This window comes from Cygnus olor, chromosome 1 (genome assembly GCF_009769625.2).
Source record: "Cygnus olor isolate bCygOlo1 chromosome 1, bCygOlo1.pri.v2, whole genome shotgun sequence".
Classification (NCBI taxonomy): Eukaryota; Metazoa; Chordata; class Aves; order Anseriformes; family Anatidae; genus Cygnus; species Cygnus olor.
In genome coordinates this window covers 143,711,269-143,727,491 of record NC_049169.1, presented here as the reverse complement: position 1 = coordinate 143,727,491, position 16,223 = coordinate 143,711,269, and the positions used below count along the sequence as shown (strand labels likewise).

The 16,223-nt window shown below is 42.7% G+C and overlaps 1 protein-coding gene across 1 annotated transcript in view; it reads left to right on the top strand.

The window, feature by feature from the left end:
• Positions 1–13,132: 13,132 nt before the first annotated feature.
• ST6GAL2 (ST6 beta-galactoside alpha-2,6-sialyltransferase 2) overlaps positions 13,133–16,223 on the top strand; it is a 52,376-nt gene continuing 49,285 nt past the window's right edge. The window contains 2 exon segments of the mRNA XM_040536720.1: positions 13,133–13,185; positions 14,323–14,388. Of these exon segments, the coding sequence (XP_040392654.1) occupies positions 14,356–14,388 (33 nt within the window). The 5' untranslated portion in view covers positions 13,133–13,185; positions 14,323–14,355.

Here is a 16,223-nt window from a genome sequence, read left to right as displayed (position 1 = left end):
GCTGGACATTTTGTCCAGTAGGATCCTATGGGAAACCGTGTCAAAAGCTTTGCTGAAGTCCAAAAAGATCACATCAGCTGGTTTCCCTTGGTCGACTAGATGGGTGATCTTATCATAAGAGGAAATCAAATTTGTTAGGCAGGACCTACCCCTCATGAACCCATGTTGGCTGGGACCAATGACTGCATTGTCCCCCAGGTGCACTTCAATAACTTCAAGAATCATCTCCTCCATAATTTTACCAGGTACTGATGTGAGACTGACAGGCCTGTAATTGCTAGGGTCTTCTTTCTTATCCTTCTTGAAAATTGGCACAACATTTGCCAGCTTCCAGTCTACTGGGACCTCTCCAGATTCCCAAGATCGTTGAAAAATAATTGAGAGAGGTCCCGCAATGACATCAGCCAGCTCTATAAGCACCCTGGGATGAATCCCATCCGGACCCATGGACTTGTATGGATCCAGGTGGAGCAGCAAATCCCGCACACGTTCAGGGTCGGTTGGGAGTTTATCATTCCCACCATCATGGTCCTCCAGCTCAGGGCACCCTGGCTCCTGAAGCCCATCATCAGCGTTGAAGACAGAGGCGAAGAAAGCATTAAACGTCTCTGCTTTGCCTATGTCATTGTCTGTGAGGAGACCTTCCCCATCAAGTAGCGGACCTATGTTTTCTTTGGTTCTCCTTTTTCTGTTCACATATCTTAAAAAACCTTTTTTATTGTCTCCCACAGACATGGCCAGCTTCAACTCTAGTTGGGCTTTGGCCACACGAATTTTCTCCCTACAAACATGAACAGCATCCCTGTGTTCCTTCCTCGTCGCCTGACCCTCCTTCCAGCAGCCGTACACTTTCTTTTTTTCGCCTAAGCTCCAATAGAAGATCCCTGGTCAGCCAGGCCAGCCTTCTGCCCCGCCTGCCTGACTTCCGATATTTTGGAATTGCCTGATCTTGTGCTTTTAGGAGGCAGTGCTTAAAGACTGACCAGCACTGATGGACGCCTATGCCTTCAAAAGCAGTTTCCCAGGGGACCTTGCTGAGTAGTTCCCTGAGCAGCCTGAAGTCTGCTTTCTCCATATCGAGGGCTGAAGTTTTGATGGCAGTTTTCCTTCTGTCACCATAAATTCTAAACTCAACCACTTCATGGTCACTATGACCGAGACGGCCACCAATTGCCACGTCTCCCACAAGAGACAGGCAAGTCTTGTCTTTATTAGTCTCTATTAGGCAGTCTTTCAGATGAATTGTACAAAAATTTATTCAGGTTGACTGGAATTAACCAAAAAAGCAGTGCTAAAACTATTGGGATGATGCAAGTGCTACTAAAACCCTACTCTAATTAGAACATAACTGTCAGTGCATATGCCTTACGTGGAGGTTATACACCTGTAAATGAAGGGATAGTCTGTGGCAAATGCACAAGAACCCATACACCAGGTGGATGGCTGTCACAAGAAGTTCAACTACCAGAGAAAAAGAAAAATCACTTTGCAAAATGAGACCAACGCAAAAGAATGCCTGGATAGCAAAGAAACCAGACATGCTGCCTTAGTGAAGCAGAAAGTTCAGGGAAGTAAAGATCAAACCTCAACTAATGTCACCTTGTCAACAAGGTACTAGGTGTTACTGCTAGAAATCTTTCCTAGGATGAAGTGCCCTTGCAAAGTCCAAGCTGAATTCGAGTGCCCCAGCCAAAACAATGCTTACAAAAGTTCATAGGCAGTCACAGTTCTCAAACCTTGTACAGATGTCAACCAGAGTTTTTTTGATAATGAACAGAATGGCTAATCATCATGTCAATTGTGTCCATAAGCAGCCTGCATGCACAAACACATATGGACTCAATTTTCAGGTTGTATGAAACTGCCATTCTAGTAGTAAAAACCTGAGAACTTTAGGCTGCCAGGATACAACATGATGTAAATCTCTATTATGCTCCAAACAGTCAAGAAAGGAACAAGTGCATCATCAGAGTAAAATATTTTCTTCCTGTTCTTTCAGTTTAGGATAACCTTAAGAAATTGGCAGCAAGATGTGCTACTGTTGTTGTATGTTCAACTTAAAAAGATATTAGGGTTTGCAATTTATCTTTACAAGTTTTTACCTTACCTCTCAGAAGTCTTGGTAACACTAAGATCTCTTGAAGATTGAGTTTCAACTGGATGCTGGCAGGAATCCACCTTCATCAAAATGAAGTAACTAATAAAAATTCAGATAGATGCATCCAAGCAATGACTTGTGGCTCTGTTATTGCAGGTAGGGCAGGGAGTGGTTTATGTATTCAGGTCTTCCACCTCTACAGTAATAACCTACACACAGATTGAAAAAGAGATGTATGCAATTGTGTTCAGTTGCGAGGGTTTCCATCAATATGTGTGTGGGAGAAAAGTGATTGTGGAACCTCATCATACATTACCCATGCTTGCTATATTGCAAAACCATCTGAAAAACCTCATCTATAAATATTTTTATTCCTATTTGCTTTATTATTTGAATAATATGGCTTGTCATTAAACACCAGGGCTCTAAAACACATACTTCGGACAAATTTTAATCCTATATTAGTTTGAGATATATATATATATATTTATCACTGGTGTGAAAAGGAACGGAGCCAAAGGGGCTGCTACAATAAACATATTTTGATTAATTTCAGCACAAAATTGGTATTACTGCTGACAGAGAATCATCAGTAAATAAGGTGACCTTGAAACCTCCAATTGTGTGAGGCATTAAATAGAGGGAAGACATGACAAAAATGACAGAACATTTGACTGTTTATTTTCACCTCCCCTGCATTCCCCTGTCAAAGGATGAGGCACAGAAAAGCATAGCATCTGTGCTAAGGAATTGTCTATAAGCATTAATTAATTATAATGCCAGTCCTCTGTGTGGTGGATGTGGTGTCACTCTCTCACAAACACTCTACTCGTTCCACTATCATCAGTTCAATTATTTGAGATACTCTTCAGCAGGTGTATATGATGCGTTCTTTCAAAAGCTTCTTTGTGATCAAATATTCTCAATGGCTTAATGCATATTCCCTTATGCCACAGGTTGTTAAAAGCCCAGTCACATACCCAGTTCAAAAAACCCTCAGTAACGCTCAAGCTGACAATATAGCAAAAGCCAGCCATGATAAAAATAAAATTTAAAAAAAAAAAAAGTGACTTATTTATTGAGACCAAACAAACCACAGCTTTTGGGACTTGCACCCAGGGCAGGAGAGTGAAGATGCCTGCAGAGCCATGGTGGGAACACATGAAAAAGAGCAGAACCATGCGACTTAGAGCTTCCTTTCTAGTGAGTGGGGCTGTGGGAGATGATAACAGACACTTTCCACATGTTGGCAGATTCTGAGGCAGCACCACCAGCTTTCAGCAGACTGGTAGATAAGAGTAGCCACAAGGATCAATGAGATGACCTTGCACCATGCTTAGGGTTCTGTTTTATCCTGAGCACCAGAAAAACCTCTCTATGCTCTGAGGGACTCCTTGAGGTTCAAGTGAGATTTTTAGCTCTTGAGGAAATTTCCCTGTGCCTTCGTGCTGTTGCAGCAAAAGAGCATGGTACATGGTACATGTAGTTTATTTGCAAAAAAATAATAAAAACATTCCCCATACTTAAATTGGGGGAGGAGGGATGGAGGGGGGAAGAGTGAATGGAAAGATGTCTCCACTTGTGTTGGCTTGTTGGGCCTATGCTATATGTCTAGACACCAGGTTTCAGGTTTTAGGCGACTTCCAAAAATTCACCTTTTGGAAGACTGAAGCCCCCTTCATTTGTTTCACACTCATATGTCATAGGAATCTTCCCTTTCCCTACCTACTGCTAGAGATCAATCTGCTCCCATTGTACAAAATGATGAGAAAACTGTAAATGAGAAATCTGGCTAGAGATATTCAGAAACCCCCCTGCCAAAGATTTCTATGTCTATCCACAGCAGAGTGTATATGCTTTACAGATGTGGAATATAATTAATGGGCACTATTACCTGTGTCCAATTTTAAAGTTGTTGTTTCAAGATGATGTCACATTCAGACAATACTCCCTGGCCAAATTATACTCCCACTGCAGCAGGGAGGGAAGAAATTTAGGGCCATTTGCTACACAAGCACAGGTCCTGTAGCTTCATTTTGTAATAGAAATGACGTACAAGTAGGTTAGCTTGTGCTCAGAACCTTGTTTTATTTACAGTTCCTTTGTACTCTATTTTCATATATTATGGGGCAGTCAGACCAAAAACATGTTGTTGTTATAGCTGTGTACAATCTGTTCTTCCTCTTTTGTGAATGTTTACTTTATGAGGCTGTTTGTCAGACAGACAGAGGACAAATAGAAGCCCGTTTTATATTGCTAAAACTAAATTCAGACCTGATAGAGATGTACAGAAGTGGTGTAGTAGTTCTTCCAATTAGGTGTTTGATACTGCCTCCATAGAAAACAGTAACAAATTGCCATTGATTCCAGGATTAGAGAGCAGGGCTGGACTTCAGAACATTAGCTCTTTGGTGAGCGGTGACATCTATGACTCTCATGCCCTTCATTAGGATGGCATGCTGCAAGAGACTTTGCTTTTTAGAAGAAGAATTTGTTGATTTCTATTTTTATTTTTTCATACTTAATACACTTTCTGTACAGTCATGATGTTCCTGCTGCTAAGGGATGTAGCCGTGGATGATATATCTCTCCACAAATTCCCAGCGTGTGGGAATCACTTCACTTCCCAGAAATGAAGACCATAAACTCGAACTCACATTTACCAAACTCTTTCCTCACGACTCTGAAGCTTTCTTTATTTTTAGATCCAAGCCTTGCTCTGCCTTGCCTCGCCTTGCTTTGTAGCCTGTCATTCAGCTCTCATTTCCAGTTTTTTTTCCTCTTCCTCCAAATGGCTGGTGAAGGATCCCAGTCTTAGCAACGCTTCTGTCTGACATGATCTATTCAGACTTTCGTTACAGGTTTAAATAATTGTCCAGTTATTTAAAGCATAGCAGCCAGTTATTAGCCCAAGAGGATTTCCATGTGACAGAGAAAAACAGATGTTCATCAGTTCCCGCTTATGAGCTGAGTGTCACTTCTCCTTTAGTTTTCTCGAGCGGGCAGGTGGGCCAAATATTTCAAGGGCTGCAATTTGAAATAGATATGCGTTCACAGTCCCTGATGGGATACAGAATACACTTTATATGGAGGCCCAAAATTGATGCCATTGTTTCTCACAAACTTCCCAGATGTTATGATTCAAATGTTTTCATGATGCACGGAAAAACAGCACTTTCCCTACAGTCAAGGGAACTCAAGGGTTTCCAATTATGGTCACACACTCAGTCTTATTAGCACAAAATTTAATTTGCGTTAATCAGACTGGGGTGGGTAGAGCGCGAAATTAACTTGACTTTCATTTTGCATTGTAGAGTAAACTGACTTGGTGGAATCACTGTAGAAATCTGAGCTGTGAATGATGGATGAGATGAAAAAAAAAAGGAGAATAAACAGTGCTGTGTAAACGCCACTGAACTAAAAGGGACACAATATTAAATTCAGTTGTTGGGAGAAGCACTTTACCTCCCTGGCAAATCAAAGGGCATACTGACCTTAGCTGCGCTATTTTGTCACTGAAGCTGAGAACAGAGGCTGGATCCAAGAATTTCTCTTTAACATCCCCCCTATTCTGAGATCTTGTCAACAATTTTTCAAACTGTAATTTTTTTTTGCCAGAAAACTACAATTTAATGAGAATAGAAACACATTAGTTTCAATGAAATTTCCATTCTCCATTTGAGACTTATTCAAAATCTTGAGGGAAAGACGAGCATTTAGTACAGACTAGGCAGAGGCCGCAGGGTGTCCAGCTGTGATATGGGTCTGCTCGTAGTGAAGAAAAGGAAGAAATCACACCTGAAATATTCTGCATCCCAGAAAAATAATCTGATGACTGGATTTGCTGGAAATGTGTTTTCCCTTGAACTCATTTGAAAGGTTTCTGTTTCACCTCAACAAAGAACAAAGTCTTGACATTTTCTTTTCTTTCCTTCTCTTTCTTCAAAACAAAACTCTATTTTCCAGCCAACCCTAACATTAATTCCCTTTTCCCAACTCCCTGTCACCTTTCCTGTGTTGCTAAAATAAATGTTTTGGAGATGGAAGCTGCCCTACTGAAACCACAGTTGCCTCCACCTGAACCATTTCCTTATAAATAACAGGAAAAATAAAACAATGCTTCTCAAACACTGGCCTGCAACTTTTTCAATACAATTTTAGCATTTTTTTCACCCTTTGCCATAAAGAGAGAGATCTCTCTCTCAGAGCAAACTGCAAATTTGAAAAGGCTAAAGGCAGAGAGAGAAAGCTGCAGAAAACTTTGAAAGATAAAAGGGGCAGGCTCTGATGGAAATAAATAAATAAATAAATCTTTCATTTCTGAAGACAGTTTCAGTTCATGGATCTGAGAGGATCTGCTCCAAGCAGAGGGAAGCTTAAGGTCCCAATCATGACAGAGGCCAAATCAGCACTATTTTTGCCCCACTTTACCTGTGGGCTAAGATTGTGATAAGAGAGTCACCTGTGGAAGAAGGGTAGTGACAAGCAGCAGAGAGCTGCACGTTGGTGATACATGCCTGAATTCTACAACAATCCATGCACAAAATGTTCTTAATTTTTATTTATTTATTTATTTATTTTCAGGGAAAGAGTAAATTTTATCACCAAGTGGGAAATACTACTTATACTGTTTACTATCTTTAAACTGTGAAATGTGCTGGAAAATAAAGACTTTAATTAAAGTTGTCTTTTCAATGCCTATTCCTTGCAGAAAAGTGACACCATTTCAAAACACAGCTTTTCTTGTATGTCTCTATTTACTTTCCCATTTTTCATATAATAGCTTCTATTTAACCAGTTCCTGCAACATATTTGACGTTTGCAGATGTAACTGCAACATATTCAAGTGCCTGGCAAGGGAGAGTGAAGTTGTATGGTATCTTCTGTGTTGCCAAAAAGGTGGGGAACACAAAATAAAGCAGACTAAAGGTTGTTTCCCCAGATTAACATCAGAACTTCTACTTTTATTATTTAAACAAACAATGTAATGTTTTCACTGTAAAGATAGGAATGAGTTTTTCCATCTCTTCCTTTTAACAAAGGAGGGTAAAAAATGCTGACTCTCTTTGAGACAGTTGGATACAAAATGAGAAATTTAATTGTTTTTAACTATCTTTAAACATGTATTCGCATATACAAATTATGATATATAGCCTGGACATATGCAAATAGGCATTAAACCACAGTACTGTTCATATTTCTTAATTTGTCTTGAAGCATTTGGAAAGTATGCATGACAAGAACTGCTTTGCTATGCTGATCTATCTGTACTCTCCCACTGAGAAGAAGAAGTTGTCTTTTTTAAGGTTCCATACAGCAAAAAACATGGCAGCATTTCCCAGTCCAGCTACAAAGTTACATGAAATGTTATACTAGCAATAACTAGCAATGAATAACCAGCAACCACGCTACTCCTAGGAAAGCTCCCTTGCATTTTAAATCAACAAGAAAAAGCTGACCCATTTTCAAAATGTAAAGCAACTCAGAAAACTAACTTTCTCAGTTCCTAAGTGCAAACAGTATACATGACTTCTGTAATGCTACTATTGCACTTCAGGATATGAATCCTGCCCTCAGTGGCTGCTAATTTGAGAGACACTTCTCTGCCTGTACAAACCTTGCACATTGCCCTTGAACTGCAAGTGCCCATGGTTAGTGGCCAAACACGTGGAGGGTCTCTTGGAGCAGTGGCAGGCATTCAGAATGAATTTTTGAGAGCTTTTGAAGTATAGGGGCACATTTTTGGTCCTTCCCATTACACCAGATAAACCAGTAATCTGTTAAGGCAGATGCTGGCTGTGGTGATGAGGACAGGCAGAATAACACTCTAGATCCCTTCAAACATGAAGGTTCTTGATGGCAAAACATGAGAGGCTGTTTTTCATCTAAGCAGGTACACAACTTGCCGTGTGGTTGCATGGCTGCCTGTCCTGACCTAGCGAATCCTGACCCTGCTTGCTGCCCTGGCCTCTCTGTATATGTCGGGCTGCCTCCGAGCTGGCACTTAAAATTGCGAGCCCACAATATTTACTTATTTACCTTACTGCTGATAACTCTATCCCAATAAATATGTATTTCTTCATTGGAAGGCGTTACCCCACTGCACATTGAGAGAGCTGTCATTTCAAAACCAACTTTTTTTGTTTCATTCTCCTTTCTTGATGATTCAGCAGATGTGGCAGATTTTTTTCTTCAAAAACCTGCTTCATAAAAACCTGTTTATTTCAGTTAACCTTCTCAACCGAAAAGCCAGCCCACTGCAGCTCGTCAATAATGCCTCCATAAATCACAACCACACAGAGTACAGGCAGAGATTAATTTTGAGTAATTTTGTGTACAGGGTTTGCTCCAAAACTCGTCTATCTCTAGAGGTTTATTTACATATCCAGAATATCCAGTTCTTGAATTCCAGCAAAGTTTTGCATTGACTGATTTTTAATAAAAGATGTCTAAAGGCTGCAAGTTATTTTAGTGTCCTAAGCTTGTATTAAAAGCAACAAGGAATCAAGGAACAATGCTATAAATAGTAATGGGGGGAAAGAGAATCTTCCACACCTTCAGCAGAAAGGTGTATGAGAGCATTGTCTGAGTTTATCAAAGCAACCAGACTTCAGGAATGTTTTACTGCATGCATCCTTAGGATGCTACACTCGTTTGCTCATGAAGGCTTTGCAATCTCATTAATATGAAGGATGCAGCTTTATGACGTTTGTGGCTTTTCCTGCCTGACTCTGCCTATAGAGTTCGGAGGGTGTCACCTGGGGTCAGTGGGATGGAGCACCAGAGGGAGCTCCCAGCCCTGCTGACATGGAAACCCCCAACCCTTTTACCAGCAAAATGCAACTGGAGCTCAACTTTTACCAAACGTGGGGATGACTTCTGAAATAGTATGAAAATGGGCAGAAAATTTGAGCTGAAGACAGGCGTGGTATCTTTGTCTTTTCATTTCAGCTTTTTGTCATCTCTTATGAATCCAGCTCCTTGACAGAGAGAAATCACAGAAGTGGGCTATGGCTCAACCTATGTGGCTGTGCAAGCAGGTAAACAAATGGACAGGTGACCCTGGTCTGGCTGAAAGTCTACGCTGTGGTCATGGGAGTTCATGCTTCTTGCCTAGGGCAAATACAGGGGAGAGTAAAGCAAAGAATAGGCTGTGAGTTTCTTACCAGCTTCCACTCCTGAGCCAGTACTGAAATATAAGAATTATTTATTAATACAGGTCAGGCCAGCAGTAAGTTAAGGCTTTTTCTCAAGAGCAGAGAAAACTAGAAAGAAGTAATATCCCTGATATCTTTGAGTCCCAGGGCTGCTTCAGAGATGGTGCAGCTTACACTCGGTGGCAGGCTCCAAGTCCACTCCTGCTGCATTTCCTACTGCACCTTGCTGAGATGGAACAAACACCGGGCTGTAACTGGACTGGCTTTCCAGACACACAAGTGACAGTATACACATTTCCTTCAGAGATGACTCCATGTCATGCTGGTGAGTAACCTCCCCTTTTTTTTTCTCCATCTGTTTCGTACAGAGAGATGGGAGTGCTTAGAAACATCCTGTACATGCACCAGTGCCCTTCAGCCAGGGTGCAAGAACCACCCTGAGCCCAGCCGGATGCATGCACACTTCTAAAACTAAGCCAGTGAGCCCATGAGAATTTCATCAGGATGTTTCTGAAGGGCAAAAATGGCTTTCTTTTTTGAGTGAAAGCAATTCTCCCAGTCATCTGCCACGAGATGATATGAGAAAAAGAAACCAGGCCACGCTCCCTCCTAAGGGATAGCTGCTAATTGAGCTCAGTAGGCTCCGTTCCTAAATCCACATCCGCATCTGAGCAACCGCAACACCAAAATGCGCCTGAGGTGCATGGAAGCCGGCAGCAGTACCTGCAGTTTGTTAAAAACGTACCCAATGATTAGACACAGAGGGCAGATGAGTGCTAATGAGGATCCCAGTGTCCAGCAGGGTGGGCGCAGCAGGAAGGTGATGCCCGGACAGAGGAGCTGTGCCTGCAGCAGTGATAATGAAGGACTTGAAGACTTGCCACCTCTGGGGATGCTAAAGGGATCAGGCTGTGGTGTGCTCTGTCCTTCCCAACTCAAACAGGGCTGGTGTGCAGCCCCAGGCCATTTCAGGGTTTGCAGAAAGAGAGCAGCAAACCAGCACATGCGTCCCATCAGGAACAAATGGCAGAAAACTGTCAGGGAACCATGAGAAACAGGCAGTGCGTGGTCTGCGAGTGCTTACTCGCAACCTTAGGAGCACCTCTTTTGTCCAAAGCCAGAATAGTTCTAAAATAAAATAGCAATTACTTGGGTGTAACTTCACTTTGGTAAAGTCAATAGAAAAATTCCCCTGTAATTCAGTGGAGCTGTATTCACCATGGAAGTATTTTGAAAAGGCCGATTGAGTCTGTGCAAGGGCTTTAAGGATCTTTGTGTACTGTACCCTGCCAGTTTAAATGATGACTGCAAAGAAGTGTTATAAAACTTTTTCCAGGAGAGGCGAAAGCTTTCTCCGTGTCACAGCTTTTAATATACTGGGACTCTTACCCATAGTGAATCGGGTTATTTATCCCCTTTATTTATATGTGTTGCTCTAACACTGTAACAAAACAAAGTGATAGATGCACCTATACTACTCGTTAAACTCAGTAACAAAGCAACGGCATCTGTGCATAACTTTACACCATTGTTATCAATTTATATAAAAGACAAATTCCTCAAGCTGTGAACATGTGAAAGCAAATTCTTTGCCACCTGGGACTCTTCAGCAATTACTTTGTCCTCGGATCTCAGACTGTTCCACGGGATGCTCCAGCATCACTGGGGCCTGATGCTGATCTCACCGACCTTATCCCAGTTCACTCTCCTGATTTCCAGGGAGGTTGTTCTTAATTACATCACTCTATTGGAAGACAGAATTAGGCCAATGGTGAGAAATACAGGATGGCGAGCTCTCTCCCGTTCTGGAGTTCAGAGTCTAAGTTAAAAGTGAAATGTCAAAGGCAAAAGCAAACCTTCGCGGACTGCGGACTAACTCCACCTGCCTCCTGCAGATAAATTTTACATTTAGATGTGTAGGTACAGCTCCCACTGCAGTCAATACAAATTGTGCTCAACCAGCACTATCTGTCACCAATCCAAGAGCCCATTCTGGAAGTCATTTGCTCAGAGAGGGGAGTATTGGGTGAAAAGCTCTCCTGATAGTGTTTAAACTATCTTAGTTTCCCATGTAGAGTATCTTAGCACTACTGGCTTTCCTCTAATGCTCACTTAATTTATGCTATTCATTTACATTCTACACCAATCTGAAATTCTATTTCACCTGTCTATTTAAAATGAGCATACTAAAGAACTGCACATTTTTAAATAGTAACAGATGGGAAAGTCTGTGGAGTTCTACAAATTTAGATTCCTACTTCAAAAACAATTAATTAAATAATAATTTAAAAAAGAGTGAGTGGTATCTACCTTTTACTGTCTTTCTTAAAACACGTGCCTGTGGTTTATTGTATGAGCCAGCACATTGTCTCATAGATAGTTGCAGCAAGCCTAGGGGGAAAAAAATAAAAATCCATTACTTAATTGCTAGTTATGTTTATAAATTTAGATTTCTGAAGGAATGGTATTCAGGAATATCCCTCAAGCAGCAATGCATCCATAGCACCAATCTGTATATATTTCTACATCGCAGTCTGTTTCAGTCCTATCTCACTTACGTGAGACAATCAAAGCAGTTGTATCACATAATTCGTCACACCAATGGATTAGGATTTTTATAGTTTAGAAGAAATTAGCTCTAGGTTTGAAATTTGTTTTGCCAATGTCCTAGGCTGAGAAGAAAAAAAATAATGCCATTTTTATTCATTAATTGCTTTGCAATTCATGAAACTTCCCACTTAAATGGAATAAATAAATGGATGAACTTCTCTGGGATTTACAGTCATTATTTGCTTTTGGCGTGGAGTATTATTTCAACAACCATATTTTTTTAAAATGTTAACCCCTTCCTGATCGTGTTTTTCTTTCACATCCTTGCGTCTTTTTTGTTCTATTTCCAAAGTTACATCTCAGTTTAGCTAACTGCATCTTTTTTTGCTTTAGTACTATTTGTTTCGGTTTCAGCACTTCTTTCCATGCTTTGAAGGCATGCCTTTTGCAGGGACGTTGTTCTGATCATCTTACTCTCAGCAAATATGGGCACAGTGAGAGTCAGAGTGGCGTTACCAGTTACCCGAACACTTTTTAAAGCTTAGATCCGGCACAATCAAGGTTATCGAAGCATTGTGCTGATTACTCCTAGGTGAAAACTTCCTTGGAGTAGGCTAAGTAAAACACGAGTCGATCTAAACAAAGGCAGCCAACTATGCTCCGGGGTGTTTTTAGATGCTCAGCAAGCTGAGAAGGGATAGCAACAATTGCACTGGGCACATTTCTCGCCCTCCCCGGCGCTGCGAGTACAGCAGGGGCGATGGGTGCCGTGCGGGCACAGCGGTGGGAGCGCGGATTTCCCGCAGCCCCTTTACCACCTACTTGATCCCTCGTTTCCTTTGTGCTCGCGGATCTAGCGGCCGGGTGCTGCCTTGTTTTCCTCGCCGCTTTTACGAGCGGGTTAAGGCGGTTCTTCTCGGGAGACCTTTGGGCTTCAAATAATTCCCTTTAATTACCGCAGCCTAACCTTAAAGAGCCGAAGCCGTTTGCAGCTGCGGGAGCCCCATCTGCCCGGCTCGGGGTGCCTCCAACTTTCCATCCCGGCCCCCCACAGCCCCCCTAAGCCCCCCACAGCCATCTCCCCGATGCGGAGGGGGGGGCTTCGCTGCCGGCCCGGCCCCCGCCCGCTCACCTCCCTCCCACCGCGCCCTCCTCGGGAGCCCTGGCGGCAGCTCGGCCGCCTCCAGCTCCTCCGCCACGGCCCCCCGAAAGCTTAGCGCTGCCCCCCCCCCACACTCCGGGGGAAGGGAAGGTGCCCCTCCACCCCCTCCACCGCAGCGCCCGGCCCCTCCCGCCGGGGGCCGCCCCCTCCCCGAACAATGAGGCCGGGCGGCGCGGCACGGCACGGCTCAGGGGCAGCCCCCCCCTCCCCATCCAAAGGTAACAGCGAGGGGGAGAGCAAAGGTGGGCGGGGGTCCCCATCCCGGGAGGGGCTGGGAACGAAGGGGGTGCTCGGGCGGGGGGCTGGCCTCTTGCGGGGGGCGGCTCCTGAGAGCGGGAGGGCGGGCGGGCGAGTGGGTGGGTGGGAGGGATGGGGGGGGCGGTGCCGCCGTGAGCCCCCCGTGTCACCTCCGTCGCGATGCGGGGGGAGTGGGGGTGCCGCCCGCCGCCGCCGCCCCCCCCCTTCCCTCCCCAAGCCCCTGCGCTTTGTGCGTGCGGCGGCCACCAGCATGCGGGGGGAGCGGCAACTTGTGGGAAGCTGCTCCTGCTCCTCCTGCTGCTGCTGAGCCTCGGGGGGCAGCGCCCCGCAACGCCCCGAGCGCCCCCGGAGGTACGTAGGGGCACCCCCGGGAGGAGGGCACTTTTGGTGCTTTGTCGGCTTCGTGGTGTTTTTTTGGGGTTTTATTCCGAAGGGGGAGGGTTTCTGCTCCGCAGCCTTTCGCTGGGAGGGAGGAAAACCCTCTCCGTGCAGCCATAGGGACTGGAGGTGGCACGGCTCGGTGGCTTCTTGGCTCTAACAGTTTTCAGGCGGGGAGTGCGCGGGGTGTGTTTTGGGGAAGGGCTCGCCTGCTTAAAGGGCTTGAATAGATGTGTTTGGGGAAGCAGTGCTTTCCAGGAATCTCAATGAGACCTTTTCTTGCGGTTGCTTTTTCAGGGCTTATTTTATTAGTTCTACATTTGCTTGTGCAGATCGCGCTTATAAGTAGTTAGCAATCGTATTAGCATATAAAAATCGATATTCTCAGAGGAAAAAATAAGATTTCTTTGAATTTACCTCTAATAAGCAACATAGATCACTTTTGTGGACCACTTGTATATTTTACTGGGAACATTATCTTCTGTAATGCTCCACTATCATTTGTGGTTTATTCTGTCATGGTAATGTGTTTCACTTAGTACTAGAAATAAAATTTGCCAGCTTACTCGTTTGAGTATGTTACTTGATAACTGTTGGAGTAAGATTTAGTCATCTCATTTCTTCATCGAGGAAGAAATATTAAGTAATATGCTGGAGGCAGCAGCAGACCTCAAGGTTAAGGTTTTTGCTAGCTTTTCAGTCTGCTTTCCCTTTTTCAGTCTTGCAAACTTTCTGAACTTTAACCCTTTGCAATGAAACTTTCCAGGCGTGGTGTCTGCGTCCAGGTAATTTTCATAGGTATATTTATATTTGTCTTGGAAAGCTCATTGAAAAGTAATTCAGCTCATTTTGATAAAGGGGAGGGGGGGGCTTTCAGGCAGGGGGGAAAGAATTACTATGTTTTTGCATTTAAAGATGAAGCTTTTGCAAATTTGCTAAGAGTATGTATGTATTTTTTAACTTTAAATCCAGTTTAGAGGTATTTAGGTATCTTTTTCCTTCAGATTTGCTTTTGTGATGATTTGACTGGAAATGCTGTGGTGGTTACCTGCTGGTTTAGCGTGTGTCTTGCTAGGACTGAAAGTTGCACTGCTGGAAGATGATGTGATGAAATTGCTCTCGGAGAGTCTGGAGGTGAGGTCCTGCCTGTCTATTCAAACACAAAGGTACATCCTAGCAGACCTCAGCTTCACTTCCCATTTGCTGTGAAAGTGCTGGGTTTGAGATCCTGTAAGTGCAGACTTTCACCTATTGTAGGCAGAAGTCTTCTGTGATGGAGTTTATGACCTCCACAACTCCTGATGGGCACTAAGAAAACTCTTTTTTTTTCTTCTACAGTTCATCTGGGCAGAGGACAGGATTTCCCAGCATTGTCCATATTGCAAATTCAGGGTTGGGGGATGTGTACAAAATGTTAGAGGTTTGTTGCAGACCTCAACATCTATGTTTTGTGATCCCTTTTCTACTGAGGAGAGGAAAAGAAAGGCCAAGCAACCAGGGAAAGTATTATAGAAACTTTACAAAATGAACTTAAAAGGATGTTGCGTTTGCATACATAAGTATCCCAGTAGAAACATAGGAAATTATAACCATGTTCACCTTATCTCTGTCCTTTGAAATCTTCACAGTGATTGTTTCCTATGCACTCTTAGATTAAACACAGAGTTGTGTATAAATAAAACTGGATATACTATTTCCCAATAAAAATGTAAGCAAAATATAAAATAATTCTAGTCCTATAGATATATTTTTGTTGTTGTTTCTATTTCAGATTAGTGAAATTAAATAAGAAAAAAACCAGCATCCTGTTGATAGTATCCTAATGATTGTATTCCAAATTGATGCTGTGTGTGTCAGTTACTCTATATAATAATAGAGCATACTGGGTTTTACATGAGTTTTTGGAATACTACTTGTCCATCAGAAATTGTATGTAAATCTCTCTGCAGTAATTTTCAGACTGTGTTCTGGGCACTTTTCTGTATTTGTTAAGCAATTGTCTGGCAGTCCGCATTGAACTATTTGGGCGTATGGTGTTGGCTCCTTTTCCTCGTGTTTAGCTACTAATGGCATTACAAGAAGCCAAAATATATTAAGTACCCCTCTAATATTAATTATCTTGATGAGAAATTGCTGCAAATACTGTTAAAATTGCAGATGTGTACACATGATTTGTGATTAGTGTGAAGGCAAATCTGGGGAACAGAGTCAGAAATAAATCTGAGAGTTGTGAAGGTCTGTTGAGATGCTGTTGCTGCTACAAAAAAAAAAAAAAAAGCACTCCTGTGACTTGGTAACTTTGGAAAAAGGCGTAGGGGACTTGATTCAAGGAATGCAAAATCTGGCATTACTTTTGTAGTGCAGAAATAATTTCTGTCAAGTAAGACTGCTGGGTTCCTCTGAGCAAAGGTTTACAACCCTTAAAAAGCTCTTCCTGACACTAAGCAGTATCCCTTTTGTGCTTTTGAAGTGTACTAGAAAGACTTGCTAGTAGCATTGGTACTGATGAATGGAAAACAAAATTTACAACATCAGATACTTTTCTTTAAATTATTTCCCTTGTTGTTAGTTATTACGAAGCATTAGACTGCCACACTTGAATGTAATTAATGTAGTAAAT